This window comes from Cetorhinus maximus, chromosome 3, assembly GCF_964194155.1.
Source record: "Cetorhinus maximus chromosome 3, sCetMax3.hap1.1, whole genome shotgun sequence".
Taxonomy (NCBI): domain Eukaryota; kingdom Metazoa; phylum Chordata; class Chondrichthyes; order Lamniformes; family Cetorhinidae; genus Cetorhinus; species Cetorhinus maximus.
In genome coordinates, this window is record NC_135881.1 from 175,899,975 (window position 1) to 175,921,887 (window position 21,913).

The 21,913-nt window shown below is 43.9% G+C and overlaps 1 protein-coding gene across 1 annotated transcript in view; it reads right to left on the bottom strand.

The window, feature by feature from the left end:
- LOC144674353 (doublecortin domain-containing protein 2-like) overlaps positions 1-21,913 on the bottom strand; it is a 240,731-nt gene that overhangs the window by 57,412 nt on the left and 161,406 nt on the right. Inside the window, exon 8 of the mRNA XM_078535740.1 lies at positions 20,350-20,450. Within this exon, the coding sequence (XP_078391866.1) occupies positions 20,350-20,450 (101 nt within the window). The remainder of the gene's footprint in view (positions 1-20,349; positions 20,451-21,913) is intronic.

Genomic DNA, 21,913 nt, shown 5'->3' on the forward strand with positions numbered 1-21,913 from the left:
GACCTGGTTCCTATCCCACCTGAAAGTTCAAGGTGCACAGTTCACCTTTGAACTGCACAATGACTGCAGGGCTTTCACAGTTCTCAATAAACTCTTGTGAAGTCCATGCTTTTTTTCCTCCTCCTCTCCTGACACCCATTTTGCAAAACTCAAGACGAGCAGGAATAACAGACAAAAAGTCTGGGCAGAATTTTTCACCCCCGCCAGTGACGGGAATCATGGCGGGCATAAGCGCTAAATTTGACATGATGGAAAAAATCAGTTTCCCGGCGGCAGGAAATTGCTCTGGAATTTTGTTCTCTCAACTTTGATGACAGGTTAAAGGTGGGCCAAGTTTCCCGCTGATCTATGTTGGGAACCACATTTTCATCTTACGAATACTCATTAAAAGGCAACTCGCCAGAATTACATCCCCCATCAAAATTAAGTACCCCATCAGCAGATAATTGGAAGGTCCATATAAGTAGAGCACACCGGGAAAGCTTCACTTTATCCACGGCTTGGAGGTCAGTAGGCACTATTTTCGCCTGGTTTTAAGAATGTTTCAGTGAGATATCGGGTGCATATAGCATGAGCTGCGCTAAGGCAGGGCACGGTGGGGGGGCAATACCAGATGGGAGGGGGAGATAGAGGCAGGACTGTGGGTGGGGGGGCAAAACATGAGAGGGGAAGGGAGAGAGGAGGCAGGACTTGGGAGGGAGTGTGGAACATGAGAGGGGAGGGATGAGATGGCGGCAGGCATGGGGGTGATGGTGAACATGATAGTGCAGGGGGGAGACAAAGGCAGGACTAGGGGGTGGTCAAGGAACAAAGTGGAGTAGTGAAGGACTGCACTGGTGCAAGAGTATTAAGACTGTCCAAGAAAGAGTGGGAGTCTGTCCTGGGGCTGAGGCCACTCTGTCAGGGGCATATTGAAGACACTATCCTGGGGCTGAGGCCATGCTGTCGGGGGCATATTGAAGAGACTGGCCTGGAGTTGAGGCTGTGCTATCAAAGGCATATTGAAGGGACATTTCTGGGGCCATACAGGCCATGTTGGAGGGTTCTGCATGGCACACATGTCTTGGTCCCAGTTTTGGGCAGGGGAAGGCCTCTCTGGGCAGTGAGGGTCATGCACAGTATGGTGAGCTGGGGGTGGTCAGTCACCTAAGGAATGTAGTCCTGGGGATTCAGTCATGGTATTGTGAGGCAGAGGGCACAGTAATGTTCAGGGGAGGCATCTGGATCCTGTACACTGGTACTGAAAAGTCATGGGGGAGTATTGGATGGTCTTATGGGGGCTGGGTTGGGGAGGGGAGGTTCCAAAAAGGCAGGGTGCATGCATGTGCCCTCAAGAAGGGGAAGGGTGAGGTCAACAAAGGGCATGGGGACATCAACATTAAAGGGATAAGGAGGAGGAGAACAGGAATATCCACATGGATAATGATGGGGTCAAGGGTAACAGGAGGATGCTGGGATAGTGATAGGAGGAAGAGGGATTAGGAGGTGGTGAGGATGAGGAGGATGGGAGGAACATGGTGGGTGACAGAGGGAGGTTGGAAGTTGGTCTCATGAACGAAAGACAGCAGCACATTTTCAATCTCACCTAACGATGATGCAGTTTAAAAAACAAGAAAAGGATCGATCAGGGAGGGGTCTCTGGGCTTGTGGGAGGGGCTCAGCACAGCAATTTTTGGCTGATTGAAGGGGCACCCTGTAACTGTCCTGTTCAAACCATGGAGAGCATGGCTCAGCTGAGTGTTGGACTCGAATGTCTAGTGCACAATGAACGTGCTTGGCTCCTTTACTAATGGCGTGCATTCAGGTGAGAATCCATTAAGTTTAGGTGCTGCGATGCATATAGTCTTAACTGGAATCTGATTCTTATAGAAGTATCTGAGAATGGATGTAGGGTCAAACAATCAAGGGCCACATCTGCTGCGCAGAGGCAACATGGATCCTACAAACCTCCATGTTCCCAGTGCACTGGTCATGGCATTCCAGACACCATACCCACAGTCATGACATAAGTGCGAGAATTGAGAATCGATAGTTGTTGTCAAGGCCACTAGAGGACAACCAACACAAGGCTAACTGTTGATCCTAGGACTTCGGTCTTTTGACCCTGATTAAGACTCTTATTGTGAATGGGCAGTCATGTCTATGAGGAATGCTCATCCACCTGTCTTCCTCTAGATGATCTCATCCTGCAATGGGGTGGTCTTGGTATGCCATGTACAGACCAAGTGCAAGTCAACAGCTAGAGACTGCATTCTTGCCTTGTATATGGAGGAGACCATTCAACAGGAACTACCATTGATTGCTCAAATGTATCTGTTCGCAGATACAAAGAGGAGTGGAGAATGCAGGCCGTAGGCAGTGCTGTCTTCTTGATAGCTTTGAAGAAGGACCCATCACCAATTGGCACAGCTCAGGGAAGACCATTGCCCTGAGGATCAAGAGCTAGCAAGGCCCCAGATGCTGATGAGGAGGGGCCAAATCCAAGAAGATGTTTGGAGTGACCAGTGTACAGAAGACACTGCTCTTACATGGAGTTGAGCGAACGACAGTGCCACAGGTGCCTTCACTTGCTTAGGGATGTGGTGGCTCAAATTTGACACATTGTCCATGAGGAACACATGCCGCATGGTTTTGTAGGGCATCCAATGCCGGTTGCTCTGAAGGTTGCTGCCATACTGAACTTTTTAGCAGCGGGTCCTTCCAAGAATCCACTGGGGACCTTTGCAGAATCTTACAATCAGTGACACACAGATGTATAAGAGAGGTGACAGATGCCCTTTTCAGTAAAGTTCACCATTACGTGCAGTTCTGCACGGATGAAGCAAGCCAGGCTGCCAGAGCTGTGAGATTCGCTACGATTTCAGACTTCCCCCAAGTGCAGGGCACCATCAACGGCACACATGTGGCCTTGAGAACTCACTGGCAGAGCCTGTGAGAATCATTAATAGAAAAGGATTTTGCTCTCTGAATGCGCAGCTCATTTGTGATCACAGAAAGCAGATCCAGCATGTTTTTGCTAAGTACTCAGGGAGCTCACATGACTCGCACGACAGGATTTGGCATTTGGGAGAGACATGCCCAGTCAGTTTTGACACAGCAGTCAAGGATAATTTATTCCCTTAATAGATCCTGCTGAGCAATCATCAGGGGATGTGCCGAAGCATCACTTTCATAGCATTAAAGTCCTCAACATTGTCCATCTCACAAAGGCCAATTCTTTCCATGAGCTTTAAATCAACAAGTGTACAGTCATGCAATGAATTCCATATCAATTTGCATACTGTGCCTTCACAGATGGATTCAGTTAAGCACTACTAGGCAGCCATTCAGGAGCAAAGTAAGATCCTCACAGGTAAATATACAGGTTCATTAGGATGAGCGCACATCTCTGATATCACACACTCATTCCCATCTAGTAGACATTTCAAATATCACTGAGTGGAATCTTTTTCAATCCCTCAGTGTCATGCATGAGGCAAATAGGAACTATAAGAAAAGAATAACGTTCAGTCTTAAACGCAGAGATGAAAACAAGATGCAGGGAGACTGAAGTGCTCGACAATGAATACTACTTTTCCAAAAAAACTCAGTCATAAAATAAACACCATTGCAAAATACACTTGGGAAGAAAGATTCTAATGTTGGTCGTGTCAAATACTTGTAACATCCGCAAATTACAGACTTCAGTGTGACCTGACCTGCTGGAGTTGATGGGGTCACAGGCAGAGGGAATTTGGAGCAGCAGGACACCCTTGGAATGTCCTGCGTGGACGCCCCCCAGGGTGTCCAGCTGACGATATCCTCCTCCCTGTGGGTGCCCAAGGGTTCTACCTTGACTCCTTGAGAAGGGTCCCCTGGAGGAAGGTGGAGGTGCCCCATCCCCCTCTCACCTAGCCACTGCTGGAACATACCCATGGCCAGAGCAATGTTGTGCAGGTCCAAGCACAAATCCAGCAGAAACCGTTAGACCTGGGTCTCCAAAGCGGCTGCATGGAGACTTTGATGCTGTCGCACGCCAGAGCCACAACATCAGATAGAATGTGGACGAACTCCTCCATCATTCGTTCCAGTCTGCTGACGGGCCTCTGACAATTAGGCCTGATGTTACCCTGCCTGACTCTGAATCTCCAACATTTCTCTTAAGGCCAATAGCAGAGGCTTGTCCTCTGACTCGGACGCAGCAGGGCCTGGTCTCCAGCAGCTTTCCAAGTGTCAGAGACCTTAGCTGCCTTTGCCTCCACCTGCTGTAGACACATGTCAGTGAGGTGATCACCAGACTGTGAACTTGAGCCTACTCTAGAATTAGTTCCCCTGCGGTGCGTGTATCTGCACTGGTGTAGGGCGCAGGTAAATGCAGTGATGAGTCTTTATCTGATGGTTGCTCTGCTTCCTCATCTGAGGTAGTCTGGGGGCTGGGGGCACTTGCTTATCATCTTCCTCCGCTTTTTCTTGCTGGTAGCTGGAATAGAGGAAGAGATAATTCGTGATTGACTAGGCAGGCTCCAACATTGTAGGTCTCTCACAGTCATTTTCCACATGTGGCCGATGTATACTTGATGCACCCTCAGTTTCTTGTTGGGGAGGCTGATTTCACCTTGCATGCAGGAACAATCTCTATTCTCTCCAGCGAGCTCTGCCGCCTGCTACTTGTGAGAGGAAAGTGTCCTGGGGTTCCCCTCTGGTCTTCACTCTCTCCCTTCTGTTGTGGGAGTTCTTGTCCAGCATAAAAGACAGATGGATTGATTGTGAGAACTATGAATGAAAGAGCAGCTCAAAAGCATGCATGCCTGTTGTATTTGCTGAGCCGACAACAGTAAGGGATTAAGATGCCATTTGAGCAGGATCTTACATAAGATGATGATCTAAAAGTGGTCGGCAGGTATTCAGTGCTGATGTCCCATCTGCTGGTAGTATGTGACATCCCTGTGGACTCTAACCCTTAGACTGCCTGATGCCCTTAAGCAAGTGAGCTTGGAGTGAGTAGAAGTTTCACTTACCCTGGCAGAGAGCATCAAGTCATTCATCCTTTTCCTGCATTGCAGGGAAGACTTTTTTTGTTGACCACTGGTGTTGACCTCCTTCCAGGCTGGTGTGGTCAAGTGGGAGGACCTCCTGTTCCCATCCCGAGGAAAGAGGACCTCCTGTCTTTCTTGGATGGTCTGGAGGAGAATCCCCAGGGTGGCTTCGCTGAACCATGGAGCTGATGGTTTTGCTCTTTTGGTTGCCATTGAGAAGCAGAACTTAACAACACACCTCGCCTGCACTGAGTGAATGTTTGTGCGGGTGCCATTTAAATATAGCGCCACGACCTTCGGCCCGATGAGGTAACGGCAGGGCAGACGAATCCCTGCCCACACTGCCACAAGGTTCGTCTAGCTCCTTATTGATGCATAATTAATGAGCTGAAAAGCAGAATATCACATGGATTAATCTGGCCCGCCACCCAGCGGGAATCACACTGAGTTCCTGGCCCACCATGGCCTCGAGGCTCCAGAATGGAAAATTCCGCCCTCCATTTCTATTTTTTCTCACACATTTATTCATCCCAATTATATCCAGAGACAAAAAAAAAGAAACCACAGTTGCACCAGAATAAAACTGTAAACAAAAATAACAAAATCTACTTAGTTTATCCCCCAAATCACTTTGCCCAGCCCCATCCTGAGTCAGATGATTAAAAAAGGTTGTAGTCATTATGGTTTTATTTAGTGTGTAATGCACCTTAAAGAATAATACATGTTAGGAAAGATCACATGATCTGTAGTAACCAATAGGAGAGTAGCGTGGGCTACCTCAGCAGACAGTGCAGAGATAGAGTTGGAGTTGAAAGCACACATGTAGTTGCTGCTGAGTATATTGTAAATAAACATAATGTTTCCACTTAAGAAGTGTTTGCAGTTCAATTCCATTACTAACAGTATATCTCGGTCAGCCCTCAAAGCAATCTGGCTATGAGGAAAAGGAGCACAAGAGGAGCCGGGAGTTGAAAAGGAGCTGGAAGAGTAGAGGTGACTGAGGGAGTTCAGTGAGGAGGGAACGAGGTGATCCCTTCAGTACTGTGAGTACAGTCAGGCAAGTATTTACTACTTTTATCGCTTATAGTTTTTAAGGTCTTATTTTGTGGTTCATTGTTTGTAAGAGCTATCTGCAATAACAATAAAGGGCAGGGAAGAAGGGCCCTAGAGTAATTGATATTATTTAATATTAAGTATCTTCCAAAAGGTTGAATTTAAGTTAAAGGGGTAAGTCATGGCAGGAGAGCTCTAAGCCGTGGTGTGCTCCTCCTGCTCTATGTGGGAAGCCGGGAACATTTCCAGTGCCCGGGGCTAGCATGTGTGCGGAAAGTGTCTCCAGCTGCAGCTCCTGGAAGCCCAGGTTTTCGAACTGGAGCGGCGGCTGGGGACACTGTGGAATATCCGCGAGGTGGAGAGTATCGTGGACAGCACGAGAGGTGGTCACACCGCAGGCTAAGAGTCCACAGGCAGGAAGGGAATGGGTGACCACCAGGCAGAGCAAGAGGACTAGGCAGACAGTGCAGGAATCTCCTGTGGCTATTCCTCTGCAAAATTGATATACCGCTTTGGATACTGTTGGGGAAGAATGGCCTCTCAGGGGAAAGCAGCAACAGCCAAATTTGTTGCACCATGGTTGCCTCTGCTGCATAGGAGAGGAGTGAAAAGTGTGGGCATGCAATAGTAATAGGGGATTCAATTGTAAGGGGAATAGATCGCCGTTTCTGTGGCCGCAAACGAGACTCCAGGATGGTACGTTGCCTCCCTGGTGTAGGGTCAAGGATGTCTCAGAGCGGCTACAGGACATTCTGAAGGGGGAGGGTGAACAGTCAGTGGTTGTGGTACCCATTTGTACAAACGACATAGGTAAAAAAAGGGATGAGGTCCTAAATGCAGAATATAGGGAGTTAGGAAGTAAGTTGAAAAGTATGACCTCAAAGGTAGTGATCTCAGGATTACTACCAGTGCCATGTGCTAGTCAGAGTAGAAATAGCAGGATATATCAGATGAATACGTGGCTGAAGAGATGGTGTGAGGGGGAGGGTTTCAGATTCCTGGGACATTGGGACCAGTACAAACTGGACGGGTTACACCTGAGCAGGACCTGGACTGACATCCGAGGGGGAACATTTGCTCGATTGGTTGGGGAGGGTTTAAACTAAAATGGCAGGGGGATGGGAGTCTCTGCAAGGAGTCAGAGGAGGGGAAATCAAGGACAAGAACAAAAGACAGAAAGGGAAATAAGAAAAGTGATAGTCAGAGAAATCAAGGGCAAGAATCAAACAGGGCCTCAGTGAAAAATAGTGGGAACGGGACAAGTAAGGTTAAAAAGACAAGCCTTAAGGCTTTGTGCCTTAACGTGGCAAGCATTCGCAATAAAGTGGATGAATAACCGTGCAAATAGATGTAAACAGGTATGCAATAATCGGGATTATGGAGACATGACTGCAGGGTGACCAGGGATGGGAACTGAACATCCAGGGGTATTCAGCTTTTAGGGAGGACAGACAAAAAGGAAAAGGCGGTGGAGTTGCATTGCTGATTAAAGAGGAAATTAACGCAATAGTGAAGAAAGATATTAGCTCCGACGATGTGGAATCTGTATGGGTAGAGCTGAGAAACACTAAGGGGCAAAAAACATTTGTGGGGGTTGTATATAGACCCCCAAACTGTAGTGGTGATGTTGGGAATAGCATTAAACAGGAAATTAGAGACGCATGCAATAAGGGAACATCTGTATTTATGGGTGACTTCAATATGCATATAGATTGGGCAAATCAAATTAGTAACAATACCATAGAGGAGGAATTCATGGAGTGTATACGGGATGTTTTTCTGGACCAATACATTGAGGAACCAACGAGAGAACAGACCATCCTAGACTGGGTATTGTGTAACGAGAAAGGAATTATTGGCAATCTAGTTGTGCGAGTCCCTTTAGGGGTGAGCGACCATAATATGATAGAATTCTTCATCAAGATGGAGAGTGACGTAGTTGATTCTGAGACGAGGGTCCTGAATCTTAATACAGAAAACTACGATGGTATGAGACGCGAGTTGGCTGTGATGGATTGGGAAACGTTACTTAAAGTGACAGTGGATAGGCAATGGCAAACGTTCAAAGAGCACATTGGTGAACTGCAACAATTTTTTATTCCTGTCTGGCGCAAAAGTAAAATAGGAAAGGTGGCCAAACCATGGCTTACAATAGAAATTAGAGATAGTATTAAATCCAAGAAAGAGGCATACAAATTGGCCAGAAAAAACAACAGACCTGAGGATTGGAGCAATTTAGAATTCAGCAAAGGAGGACCAAGGCATTGATTAAGAAGGGGAAAATAGAGTACAAGAGTAAGCTTGCGGGGAACATAAAAACTGACTGTAAAGTTTCTATAGGTATGTGAAGAGAAAAAGATTGGTGAAGACAAATGTCGGTCCCTTACAGTCAGAAATAGGGGAACTTATAATGGGGAACAAAGAAATGGCTGACCAACTAAATACATACTTTGGTTCTGTCTTCACAAAGGAGCACACTAATAACATACCAGAAATGTTGGGGAACACAGGGTTTAGTGAGAGGGAGGAACAGAAAGAAATCAGTATTAGTAGAGAAATGATGTTGGAGAAATTGATGGGATTGAAGGCCGATAAATCCGCAGGGCCTGATAATTTACATCCCAGAGTACTTAAGGAAGTGGCCCTAGAAATAGTGGATGCATTGGTGGTCATCTTCCGAGATTCTATAGACTCTGGAACAGTTCCTACAGATTGGAGGGTAGCTAATGTAACCCCACTATTTAAAAAGGGAGGTAGAGAGAAAACAGGGAATTATAGACCAGTCAGCCTGACGTTGGTAGTGGGGAAAATTCTAGAGTCCATTATAAAAGATTTAATAGCTGAGCACTTGGAAAACAGTGGCAGAATCGGACAGAATCAGCATGGATTTACGAAAGGGAAATCATGCTTGACAAATCTACTGGAATTTTTTGAGAATGTAACTAGTAGAGTTGATGAGGGGGAGCCAGTGGATGTGGTTTATCTGGACTTTCAGAAGGCTTTCGACAAAGTCCCACATAAGAGATTAGCATGTAAAATTAAAACACATGGGATTGGGGGTAGTGTATTGAGATGGATAGAAAACTGGCTGGCAGACAGGAAACAAAGAGTAGGAATAAATGGGTCTTTTTCCGAATGGCAGGCAGTGACTAGTGGGGTACTGCAGGGATCAGTGCTGGGACCCCAGCTATTCACAATATATATTAATAATTTAGGTGAGGGAGCTAAATGTAATATCTCCAAATTTGCAGATGACACAAAGCTGGATGGGAGGATGAGCTGTGAGAAGGATGCAGAGATGCTTCAGGGATTTGGGCAAGTTGAGTGAGTGGGCAAATGCATGGCAGATGCAGTGTAATGTGGATAAATGTGAAGTTATCCACTTTGGTAGCAAAAACAGGAAGGCAGATTATTATCTGAATGGCTATAAATTGAGAGAGGGGAATGTGCACCAAGACCTGGGTGTCCTTGTACACCAGTCGTTGAAGGTAAGCATGCAGGTGCAACAGGCGGTAAAAAAGGCAAATGGTATGTTGGCCTTCATAGCAAGAGGATTCAAGTACAGGAGCAGGGATGTCTTGCTGCAATTATACAGGGCCTTGGTGAGACCACACTTGGAATAGTGTGTGCAGTTTTGGTCTCCTTATCTGAGGAAGAATGTTCTTGCTATAGAGGGAGTGCAATGAAGGTTTACCAGACTGATTCCTAGGATGGCAGGACTGACATATGAGGAGAGATTGACTTGGTTAGGATTATATTCACTGAAGTTCAGAAGAACGAGGGGGGATCTCATAGAAACCTATAAAATTCTAACAGGACTAGACAGGGTAGATGCAGGAAGGATGTTCCCGATGGTGGGGGAGTCCAGAGCCAGGGGTCACAGTCTGAGGATACGGGGTAGACCATTTAGGACTGAGATGAGGAAAAATTTCTTCACCCAGAGAGTGGTGAGCCTGTGGAATTCGCTATCACAGAAAGTAGTTGAGGCCAAAACATTGTATGTTTTCAAGAAGGAGTTAGTTATAGCTCTTGGGGCGAAAGGGATCAAAGGATATGGGGAGAAAGCGGGAGCAGGCTAATGAGTTGGATGATTAGCCATGATCATAATGAATGCCAGAGCAGGCTCAGAGGGCCAAATGGCCTACACCTGCTCCTATTTTCTATGTTTCTATGTAAAACAGATTGAACGGAAGAAATCAAGTTAGAAAGAAATAGGCACTGTACCTCACCCAGTGATTGTAAGTAGCAAGCTCTGTTAGAATTGAAGAATTTATCCCCTCTCAACATGCCACAATTTGGGAGAATTGGCCCTTTTGAACCAGCCAAAGATGATTGGTCTCAATACATAGAATGCCTCATGTTCTTTTTTTAAAGTGAACAAGATTATGGGGGAAGAGAAGAGGCGAGCAATCCTCTTGAGTACCTGTGGGAGCAAACACTATGGTTTGATTCATGGTTTGAGGCACCCAGTGCCCCAGATTCAAAGAATTTCGATGAATTGGTAGACCTCGTGAAGAGTCACTTTCAACCCAAACCCCCAGTCACAATGCAAAGGTTCAGGTTTAATTCGTGAAATAGAGCCCCGGTTGAGACACTTCCATGCTACTTGGCAAATCTGAAGCAGCTAACAGAACATTGAGAGTTTGGTACAACTCTGAACGATAGGCTCAGAGATTGTTTAGTCTGTGGTGTGAAAGAGGACACTATTCAGAAAAGATTATTGTCTGAAGTAAATCTGGATTTCAAGAAGGCGCTAGTGATAGCGCTGGCCATGGAAAGTGCAGTAAGAGATTCAAGGGCAATACAGGGTGCGCAAAATGGTGCCATCCTCCACATCGGGCAGGAAACCTCAATCGAAAGTGGCCTAACAAAGCGAGACTCTGCCGAGAAGCGGGTACAGCCCCTGCTAGCTGAAATTTTTTTTAAAATAGTTTAGCAGCAAGATCGAAAAATAATTGTCATAGAGATGGAAACAATCAGTCTTTTAGGGATTGTCAATTTTTAAAAATCAAATGCTACTATTGTCACAGAAATGGACATATAATGAGGCAGTGCAAGGTAAGACTCAAGCAGGCTTGTAAACAAAAGAAGAAGCCTAAAAAAATCTATAAGATAGCAGAGCCACGAACAGCAAATTTTGACATTTACTTGTTGTTTAATCTGAGAGTTGGAAAGACAGAACCAATATTTGTCACAGTGAAAGTAAATGGCAAACCTGTTAACATAGAAGTGGACACAGAAGCCTCCACTACTGTAATTGGGGAACATACCTTCAGATACTTGAATCATGGTGAACATCAATTAAGTTTAGAACAAACAGCTGCCAAGCTAAAAACATATACAGGTGAAGACAGTCAAGTAAACGGCATAAGCAGAGTAACTGTCCATTATGGAAGCCAATCGGCAAAGCTATCAGTGTTGGTATTGAGAAGCAGAGGACCAAGTCTTCTAGGGAGAAATTGGCTAAGGGAAATCAACATTGATTGGCCACTGAGATTCCAAAAGGAAGCTGGAAGTGTTCCTGTTTTGGAAAAAGGAGTGTGTAAGGACTCAACAACCTAAAGAAATGCAGGCTGTCTTAAGCCAAAACCTGGAAGAATAGCAGAAGGAACTTAAAGAGACCCTGCTTGATAACAGAGTTCTAGACAAGGTGAGCAAGCTTCGCAGAGAAAAAGAAAACCTGTTGAAAGACCTTCACATGCTACAAGATGTCCTCAAGTCAAAGTTTGTACCTCTGGAAAAGTATGAAGAGAAACAGAAAGAATTCAGCACTTCTCTGAACAAACTGAAGAATGAGTTGGCAGAGAAGACACAACAATGTTCAATTTTCCAGGAGGCAGTAAACAAATACAAAAGAGAGATTGACGAGCTGAAGAATCAGCTAAATGAAGCCAATGAGGCTTTGAGGCAAAAGTCACAGAATTTTCCAAGGAGCAGACAGATAATGAAATTTTGGGGAACTCAGCCACTGAGCTCAGACAAGTTGAGCTTGCACCTGAGAGAAGTCTGGCCAATAGTGAAGTCAAAAAGAAGGCCGAGATTAAAGTCTGTGCTAGAAGGAAGAAGGCATGTAGAAAGAAAATACAGAAATACTAATAAGGCCTTAATTCTGGTAGCATACAAGTACACTTCGTATATAGGCCTGACAATCAAATCGCAAACGCTGATTCTCTTAGTTATTTGCCTTTACAAGAAAATGCTGAGCATGTCCACAGGAACTTGTTTTACTGTTAAATTTCTTAGATTCCTCGCCGGTATGTGCTCAACAGTTCAGAGGCTGGACAAGTTGAGACCCAGTCCTATCTCAAGTACGAGAATAAGTGCTACATGGTTGGACACAGGAGCCCCTATCTGAGGAAATGAAACCGTACTTCAACAGAAGACATGAAATAACCCGTCAGGATGGCATCTTATTGTGGGGAACACGAGTGATAGTTCCTCCAAAGAGAAGGGAACCACTTTTAATTGAAATAGACAGCACCCATCCAGGAGTTTCCCGAATGAAGACCATAGCACACAGCTATTTATGGTGGCCAGGAATGAATGGAAAAATAGAGAGTTTAGTAAAGCACTGTGTGCAATGTCAGCAATGGCAAAAGTTGCTTGCGACAGCTCCATTACACCCATGGGAGTGGCCAGGTAAACCCAGGGTGCGGTTACACATTGACTACATTGGACTTTTCCTGGGAACAATGCTTCTGCTCATTCTCGATGCCCATTCAAAATAGTTGGACGTATATGAGGTGAAGTCACCAACTTTGGCCGCTACAATTGAGAAACTACAAGAGAGTTTTGCCATTCACGGACTACCCAAAGTAATCATTTCCGATAATGGCATGGCATTTATGAGTGCTGAGTTTCAACAGTTTATCAGCCTCAATGGTATCACTCATGCAAAAACTACACCGTACCACCCTTCCTCAAACGGACTAGCCGAAAAGGTAGTTCAAACGTTCAAGGCAGACATGCAAAATCTAACTGGTTATTCTTTGGCGACCAAGCTAGCACGCTTTCTTTTTCATTACAGGACTACCCTCACACAACAACAGGTGTCACACCTGCGGAGTTATTGCAGAAACTCCGTCTCAGGACGAGATTGAGCTTAATAGTGCCGAATTTAGAAGGGAAGGTGGAAAGGAGTCAGGGAAGCCAGAAAACTAAACATGACTGGCATAGTCGTGAGAGGAAATTTACAGTGGGAGAGCGGGCATACATGAAAAACTTTGGTGAAGGACCAAAGTGGTTACCAGGTGAAATAAGTGCAGTGACTGGACCTCTACCTTACCACGTGGAGGCGGAAGGCTGGATCATCTGGAAACATGTGGGCCATTTAAGGAAGAGAGAGACCAAGATTTGGTTCCACCAGTGACCATGACCGGGCCTGCGTTTCCTGTCAAAGATACTCAACGCAGTACTGACATGTCTGATGTTCCCATAAGAGTTGAGGATACAGAACAGCAAGTGCCCACCAAAGCTCCTGATGTTCAGGCAACTCCAGAAAAGGAGGTTCCTGACAAAGAATCCGAAGTTGTGGAGCTGCAACATTCCACAGGTACCAGGAAACCGCCTGAAAGACTGAACTTGTAAATTCCTTACCCAGTGTAAATATTGTGTAGTTTGAAAAGTATGTACTTGTAAATATAATATGTATAGCCGAGTTAAAGGGAAAAGACTGTAGTAATTATGGTTTTATTTAATGTACCTTTAAGAATAATACTTGTTAGGAAAGATCACATGATCTGCAGTAACCAATAGGAGAGTAGCCTGGGCTACCTCAGCAGACAGTGTAAAGATAGAGTTGGAGTTGAAAGCACACGTGTGGTTGCTGCTGAGTATATTGTAAATAAACTTAATGTTTCCACTTAAGAAGCGTCTGCAGTTCAACTCTATTACTAACAGTATAACCTGGCCACCCCTTGCAACAAAGGTATTTTTAAAAATATATTTGTCAAATTATATTCAAAGTTCCACGGTGTATTTTTTTAAAAGAAAAGAATTTGGGGGACAAGATAATGATCAATTTTATGTGATTACAACATTCCTGAGGAAGCCACAGTGAAATATTTACTGATTAAGCCAGATAGTGTAATTATATCAATTAAGCTCATTGTTTGTTATGTATCCAGACATACATAATGCTACCTTTTATTGCTGCATTAATTAACTAAACAAGTCTATTTGAAATATCTCGTAAAAATCTTTCTTGGTCCCTTAAAATATAACAACGTAATATAGATATTTCAAACACAAATATGCACCTTGATTCACAGTTCAGAATATGTAAGGATGGCACACTAGATTGAGGCACTTCCGTTTTTAGAAACTGAGCCCAAACCGGGCCCACATCTTTACCTTCACTAACAGTTATGAAGAATCATAACTAAATTGAGCCCATGTATTCTGAACCCAGATTTTAACAGGCATCAATCTAACCATAGAAAATACAATGAAGTAATACAAGTTTAACCATTGAATGTGTGTGGGCATTTAGTTGCAGCTTGTCTTATTATGTTGCTTTCAATATTGATCAAAGTCCATCACTAAAAGATTTGCAGTCAAGCATTAAAAGTTATTTGCAACCAAATAAGATTTAAGACAGGAATTCTGACTGTAGCAACGTCATCTTTAAGAAATACAAAATGACTTTTCTTTTTCCATTTTTCCCCTTCTCTTTTATAGATGGGGTGTGGGGTTGGTGGGCGGGGGGGGTTGGCGGGCGGTGGGGGGAGGGGGGGTGGGGAGAGAAAAAAACAGCATGGTTCCACAGGCACTAACAGCCCTCCATATTCTTCATATAGGAGCTAAACAATGAATGTTAATAAACCATTGTCAAGCCCAGACCATCCTCAAGTGACACGTACACAAGTGAATGTTCCAGAAAAAACAACCAACAACAAACAGGAACCACAGCTAATTCTTCCTTGCCCTAATCCAAGGGCAACCTTTGGCACTCCCACTGTCATACCATTCAAGAGCAGAAACCACAGTACTGGACAGGGATAAAATCTAGACCTTCCTGGTCTGCACGGCTCAACAACATAACAACATACCATATGCTTTCTTTACCCAATAAGCCATCAGTAAGATCGTGGGCAGAATATTGTCGTTGGTGTGCGGGGATGGGCCCAACATGCCGACGCGTAAAATGATGCGTGATGATGTCAGGCGCGCGTCCAGGCGTCATCACGTGTCATTTAGATATTTCTTTCGCCAGGCACGCGCCCGCCGAACTGTCAACGGCCTATTAAGGCCATTAAAAAACTAATTTAAGTTGTTAGCAATGCTGCCTGTCCAACCTTAAGGTTGGCGGGCAGGCGAAGTGCCCAAGCAGCTTTCACGTTTTTCAGGAAACCTCATCCACAGGTGGGAAGAGGTTTCCTGAAGGTTTTATAAAATAATTAATTAAATCTTGCTAAATTCACAAACATGTCCCAGCTCATGTGACACTGTCACATGATGGGACATGTTTAAATAATTTTGTTCCTCCTTTATTAAAAAGTTTCACGATCAACTTAATCTCCCTGAGGCAGCTCTGTGCTGCGCTCTTTGCACGAAAGAGCACAGGCCCTGACTCTCCCTCCTCCCCCTGCCCACACAGGTAGTGCTGAGCACTACAGAACATGTATTACACTGGGCAGGCCTTAAGTGGCCCGCCCACATAAAATGGCAGCGCACAGCTGATCATGGGCAGCGATGGGCCCTGCAACCGCTCCCGCCCAGTCCGCCCGACATAGGTGAGATTCAGTCCCATCAGTTCTAGCACTGGTGAATTTTGAGGGGGGACTGACAGAATCAGATTTCACTATGGACTGCCAATTTGCCGGCTTTTTACATTTGTGAATTGGACTCCAAAAATTATTCTAACTACTTGTGTAATTTTCTTTAATCATTCATGGGATGTGATCGTTGCGGGCAAGGTCAGCATTCATTGCCTAACCATTTAGAAGGTAGTAGCGAGTATATTCCACTTCATGTCGGGGGTTCATGGATTAATAGGAGCGGAATTCTTGTTCTTTTGTTGCTGCATTATCTCACCTTGAAGGTCAATTGTACTGTTACAATATAGTCTGTATATACAAAGAACAGCTAAAGGTGGTTATACAGGACCAGACAATCTGGGACAATAATTTCTCCAAGACCATTAATCCTGTCCTGACAAGTAGTTGCACAGCGTAGCACTTCAATGGATGGTCAGGTCATGTCTTGGAATTTGATTCTACTGTTCGACTCATGATATAAACAAATCCTTGGTACACTCCATTAAGTCCACAGCAGTTCATCACAATAAATCAAACCAAGCACCTTATATCCTTTCAAAGTTTGATTGAAAATCCAACTTCAAGATTTGTGATCCAGGAAATGTAGAAACACGGAGTTGCTATAATCTTTGAAGCTCTTGAGGCAGCTATATCTTGTGTCAGTAAGGATATAATTAATGTTTTTAAGATGGTTAGATTTTCTTTGTTTATTTTTTGCATCCAACTGTGATTGTGAAGGCAGTTTTGTGATGTGAACTCGTGCCCACTGGGAACCAGAATTAGACTGCCAGAACTTATTTCACTTAGTACCTTTGACAGCCATTGGAGAGCAGGAGATTTTAAGCCCATCTGTCTTGGCTTGATTTAAAGCCAGATCCCGGAGGTAAACGAATAGTACTCTAACAGCGTGTTACCCACTGCCCTGGAGACTTGTTTTTGTTTAATGTCAACTTGATATAACTGCTCACTTTGAGAAGCCTATTTCCAGCCATGTAAGCATAAAATAAAAACAGGAGCCAAGTTATTCTCAAAACGCATTTCAAGAGAATGCTTCAACTTTGTTATAATTTTGCCTATGTGAGCAAAACTAATAAAACAGTTGCCAGATCACTAGTTGATGCTGCTACATTTGTTTAGGACACATTGAATCTAGTCAATATTTATGTCACTCAATGTTACGTTCGGGTTTGCAAGACTTAGAGGACTGAGTGTACATATCTCAATACGTGATACTGAATTTCAAGCGCTTGCCAATCAGAACAAAACTGGCCAAAGGCTAAACTGCTGATAGTTTACTGTATCTACCAGCTACCAGAAAACCCTAAGATAACATCCTTACCTTGCAACCATCCTAGTTCTACATCTCTCGTTCATCATGTTCCTCAAATACAACATTGTCTGAATCTTAGAAAGAAGGATGGTGAAAAGATTTAACCACTTTGTGTGAAGGTTGGTGAACATACAAGATGCACCATTCCACTTTGCAACCCACCTTCCCACCCCTCCCCCCACCATTCACCACCCACAACCACCACCAAAAGAAAAGGAACAGGGGTTGATTGAATCAGCAAATTTAAGAGAGTGTTGGATAACTACCTAGAGCAAAATTTGATATGAGGGTGCTGAGAGATATTGTAGAATATGATATTTTAAAGTATTGGAACTGGTCAAATAAGATCACAATGCACTTTTTGCTCCTGTACAGCCCTGTATACCAAGTAGAAAAAAACCATGTAGTGATATTAAGCAAAGAGACTCATCATCTGTTCATTATTAAAAAAAGTTCACTTACAACAATTAACTTCAATGTCTTTTTTTCCCCAGTTTGTTTCTGCAGATATATTTGAATAGTTTGTATAAGTGGTGAATGGCTTCATCTGTATGTATTCTAAGGTTCGGGTTAAAGTATACTATTGGGCCATGCAGCTGGGGCTCTGCTTTCTAATTGGGTGTGCTACAACCAACTCACCTTTTAAACAACAGCTAAAGTTAGAGAGCCCAATAACATGAATGAATTTAATTAACTGAATTGACAAAGCAGCTAAAACAAAATGATTTAAAGAAAAAGTCTATGCTGCTTCATCTAGCTCTCTCATTCTTTAGTGTTCCCAGCACAGAACTGGGATATATATATTAGTGGTTTAGGTGTCCATCTTTCGTGATTTACCATCCATTCATTTTTAAGGAATGACAAATTGTCAGGTGTGTACCCTACAGCACCCTCTCCCTTGCAGGAAGGTGAAAATTTGCTCAGGTGTAATGAACCTCATAAACGAAAATTTTGACTGTGTGTCAGGATATAAAACAGGCAGTATCAGCCAGTTTTATATCTATCCTGATTTTTATTTCCATTGATTCTGACCCAATTTTGTGTGAGCTGTAATTTGTCCAAAACTGGGACTGTATTGGCAATCTCAATATGAGGATAATGATTATGTTTGGTGCAGGAAATAGGAAAATTCAAATCAATACAATGGGGAGTTTATGTCAGATATTAAAGCATCTCATTAGAGGACAGGGGTGGGCATCATGCTCATGGAAGCCCATGTTTAATGTTGATAGTGGAGAGCACAGTGGAAATAGTGCAGCAAATGCTTTTTCTTTAAAAATACCTTTTAAATACTTAGATTGGCTCATTGTTGTGTTATCATGAATAAATTCTCCCTAAGACCTAATGACAGAAGCAGCATTTTCTGAATTAGGTTCGCCTTCAATGCAGTTAAAAGTAATTGGACAATTATTATGATTGGAATTCAATATAGAATAAGAAAATGATTCAACTTAAGAACTTTGGTTCAAGATCTACCCAAAGACTTATTTCCCACTGAGTGCACATAAAGAAAAAACCACTCCTTGGAGAGAATCAGTCATTTTGCGCTGAAAGATCTTCCATTAGTTCTACCTGTTCAACCTGGCTGCACAGCTTTTCCTTCTGTCAAGACATTAAGCCACCAAATGTGAAGGAAAAGGTATGGCTGGGATCCTGCCTTTATGAAGAGAAAAATTCCCACCTTCTCTTCTTAAAATTTAAAAAGAGATGTACATGAAAACGCACAATGTGGGATAGCACTAATTTCCCCTCAACCCTGTTTGAAGCAAAGTAGGGAAAATTGGGAGTGAATAGTTATAACCAGCTACAAGCCCCAATATAAATGGAGCACATCAGTGGTGGCCAGTTAGTTTTGATCCTAATAATGTGCTAAAGCTTACATTCAAATTGAAGACTTGCATTACTTTGAATTGAGAGAGTGGTTACTCTTTGTGGGGATTGTAACACTGCAAGTTAGCCACTGCTCAGTGATAGCATTCTCACCTTTGTATCAGACGATTGGCCCTATTCGAGGGAAATGAGCACATTTTGTACATTGATTCTGCAGTGGAGCAATACACTATTAGAGATGCTGGACGGAATCTTGTGGAGGCGATAGGGGTCTTGGCTGCTGGCTGGAAAGCCAGCAAGAGCCCCATGTTGCTTCTTTTAGGGAAGGCCCGCTGCATTAAGTGCCAATCAGGCACTTGACAGGCCAGCAGCGGGCCATCCCCCGGGATCGATGATCCCAGGGACGACCTGCCTCAAGCTGCTGGCCTCTATTATGTGCAATTACCGCATTGGGAGGCAGCGGTTGCTGTCAATACAATATCCACCCAAGGCCTAGGATCAGGGAGGCAACCAGGCACACAGGTGAGTGTTGGCAGGAGGGAGGTCACAGAGGAGGGGTGGTGAGGGGATTCGGCAGCAAAGGCAGCAGTGGGGTGCCTCTCAGCAGGGTCCCCCTTCCCAAGGCTGGTCCCTCAATCAGCACTGATTGTATTTGAATGCGGGACCCTCCCCCCACCTCCCCACCCCGCTGGGAGCCCGCAAATATTCCCACATGGGTTCGCTTTCCATGCTCCACGCTTGGCAAGGCTCCCGCCTGCCGCTGGGTTAATGCCAGCAGTGGGATGAAGCCCTTGAGTGGGCTTTACTTGCCTACTTAAGGGGCTAAATTGGTGACAAGGTGGGAAAGTCCTTAAGTGGGTAAGTAATGCCACAAACTTAATTGGGTTGGAGGTGGGAAGGCTGAGGGATCTCCACCTGTCACCCTCCCACCCGATTACACGCCCTCCCCAGCACCAAACACGCCACGGGGTAGAGCACAAGTTTCCATCCATTGTCTTTTGGATGAGACATTAAACCGAGGCTCTGTTTGCCCCCTCAAATGGATGTGAAAATTCCATCATCACTATTTTGAAGAAAAGCAGTGGCATTTCCCTTGGTGTCTTGGTCAATACTTATCCCTCAACCGACATCACTAAAACAAACTCACTAATCATTATCACATTGCTGTTTGGAGGAACGAGCTATTTGCAAATTGGCTGCTGGACTTCCTATATTACAACAGAGGTTGCACTTCCAACAAGTACTTAATTTGGTATAAAGTGAGGAGTTGAAAAGTGCTAATAAAGGCAATTTTTTGTTTTCTTTTTAATCAATAGTATATCACCCAAACATGTATCATTTTAAGGCTTGCATTCATGCCAACCTGATCAATTGGCAGCTCCACCTGTGTTTGATTATCTTCTTGGACTTCTGCTGCACCCATGGTTTCTGTCCTTTCCTCAAAAGCTTTAAACACGCAGCCTTCTGGGGGAAAAAAAGTGAAAGTGGCATTAAACTGGTGCCAGAGAGTGGACAACGATACAACTGTGGCTACCTGTGGTGTAAGGCAAGAACTGCACCTCAGCTCCAATAATGCCAATAAATCTCATGTAAAAACTTCACATAAGTGATCACCAGTCTGTTGATGTTTGAAGTGATTTATGTAAAAGAAAAACATTTTTTAAAAGTACTTGAGTTGGAGACAAATACGTAAAATTGCAGTAGCCTGACTCAGATGCTCACCTTCCAGAAAGGACTCAAATGTCAGTTATTAATAGGAAATTTTATGAGGCAGGGAGGGTGGTACTTCTCTGGAAAAATACACCATCAAACTGATCCAACCAGTTATGATCACAGTACCAGGCTGTATCACCATTTGACATAGCTTCTGGGCATAAATAATGAAAATCATGGACAATTTTAGTAGCCATTAGATGACAATCTCATTGTTTTAACCATGACTACTAAAACATATGGACTCTACAAATAAAATGCTGATCTCTCAAAATGCTTGGAACAAAACAATGGGGCTGAGAATAATTACTCACTGACTCTCTGAAGTGAGTTTCTGCTAACAGCTCTTGGTGTATCAAGGTTTTTAAGAAGAATCTTGTATAATTTGATCTTTAAACAAAGTACAACAAACTAAATGTATGTTGTCCCAATTTCCCCAAGCAGTATTGGCTTTTCAATTTGTTGCCTTATTGGAAGCCTGAAAAACTTTTTAAATGAAACCAAATCATTGCAAGCTTTTGTCTGGCTAGGGGAGTAAAAATCATTCCTTAAGCAAAATAGCTCCACAGAATGGTAGGTCATCATGATATAAGGACACTTGGACAACAATCTCACTTAGCTGCAAATGATGCTGGACAACAGCAGATATGGACACCTTCCTGAAAAAATGAAAAGCATTAGATACAACAAAATGGTTGGAGTCTTCTTCAAACTAGCTGGGAGAGGAATCTCATAAGCATGTTAATTATTTTTGTTTATGAGACATGAGTGTCATTGGCAAACCAGCATTTATTGTCCATCCCTAACTGCCCTTAAGAAGGTGGTGATGGACTGCCCTCCTGAACCACGGGAGTCCATATGGTGTAGGTACATCCACAGTGCTGTTAGGGAGAGAGTTCCAGGATGTTGACTCAATGACAGTGAAGGAACGGCAATATAGTTCCAAGTATGGATGGTGTATGACTTGGAGGGGAACTTGCAGGTGATGGTGATCCCATTCCATGCAGACCTTGTTCTTGTAGGTGGTAGAGATCATAGGTTTGGAAAGTACTGTTGAAGGATCCTTGGCAAGTTGCTGCAGTGCAACTTCAACATGATACACACTGCTGCCACTGTGCGCTGGAGGCACAAATGTTTAAGGTGGTGGATATGTTGTCGATCAAGCAGGCTGCTTTGCCCTCAATGGCGTTGAGCTTTGAATGCTGTAGGAGCTG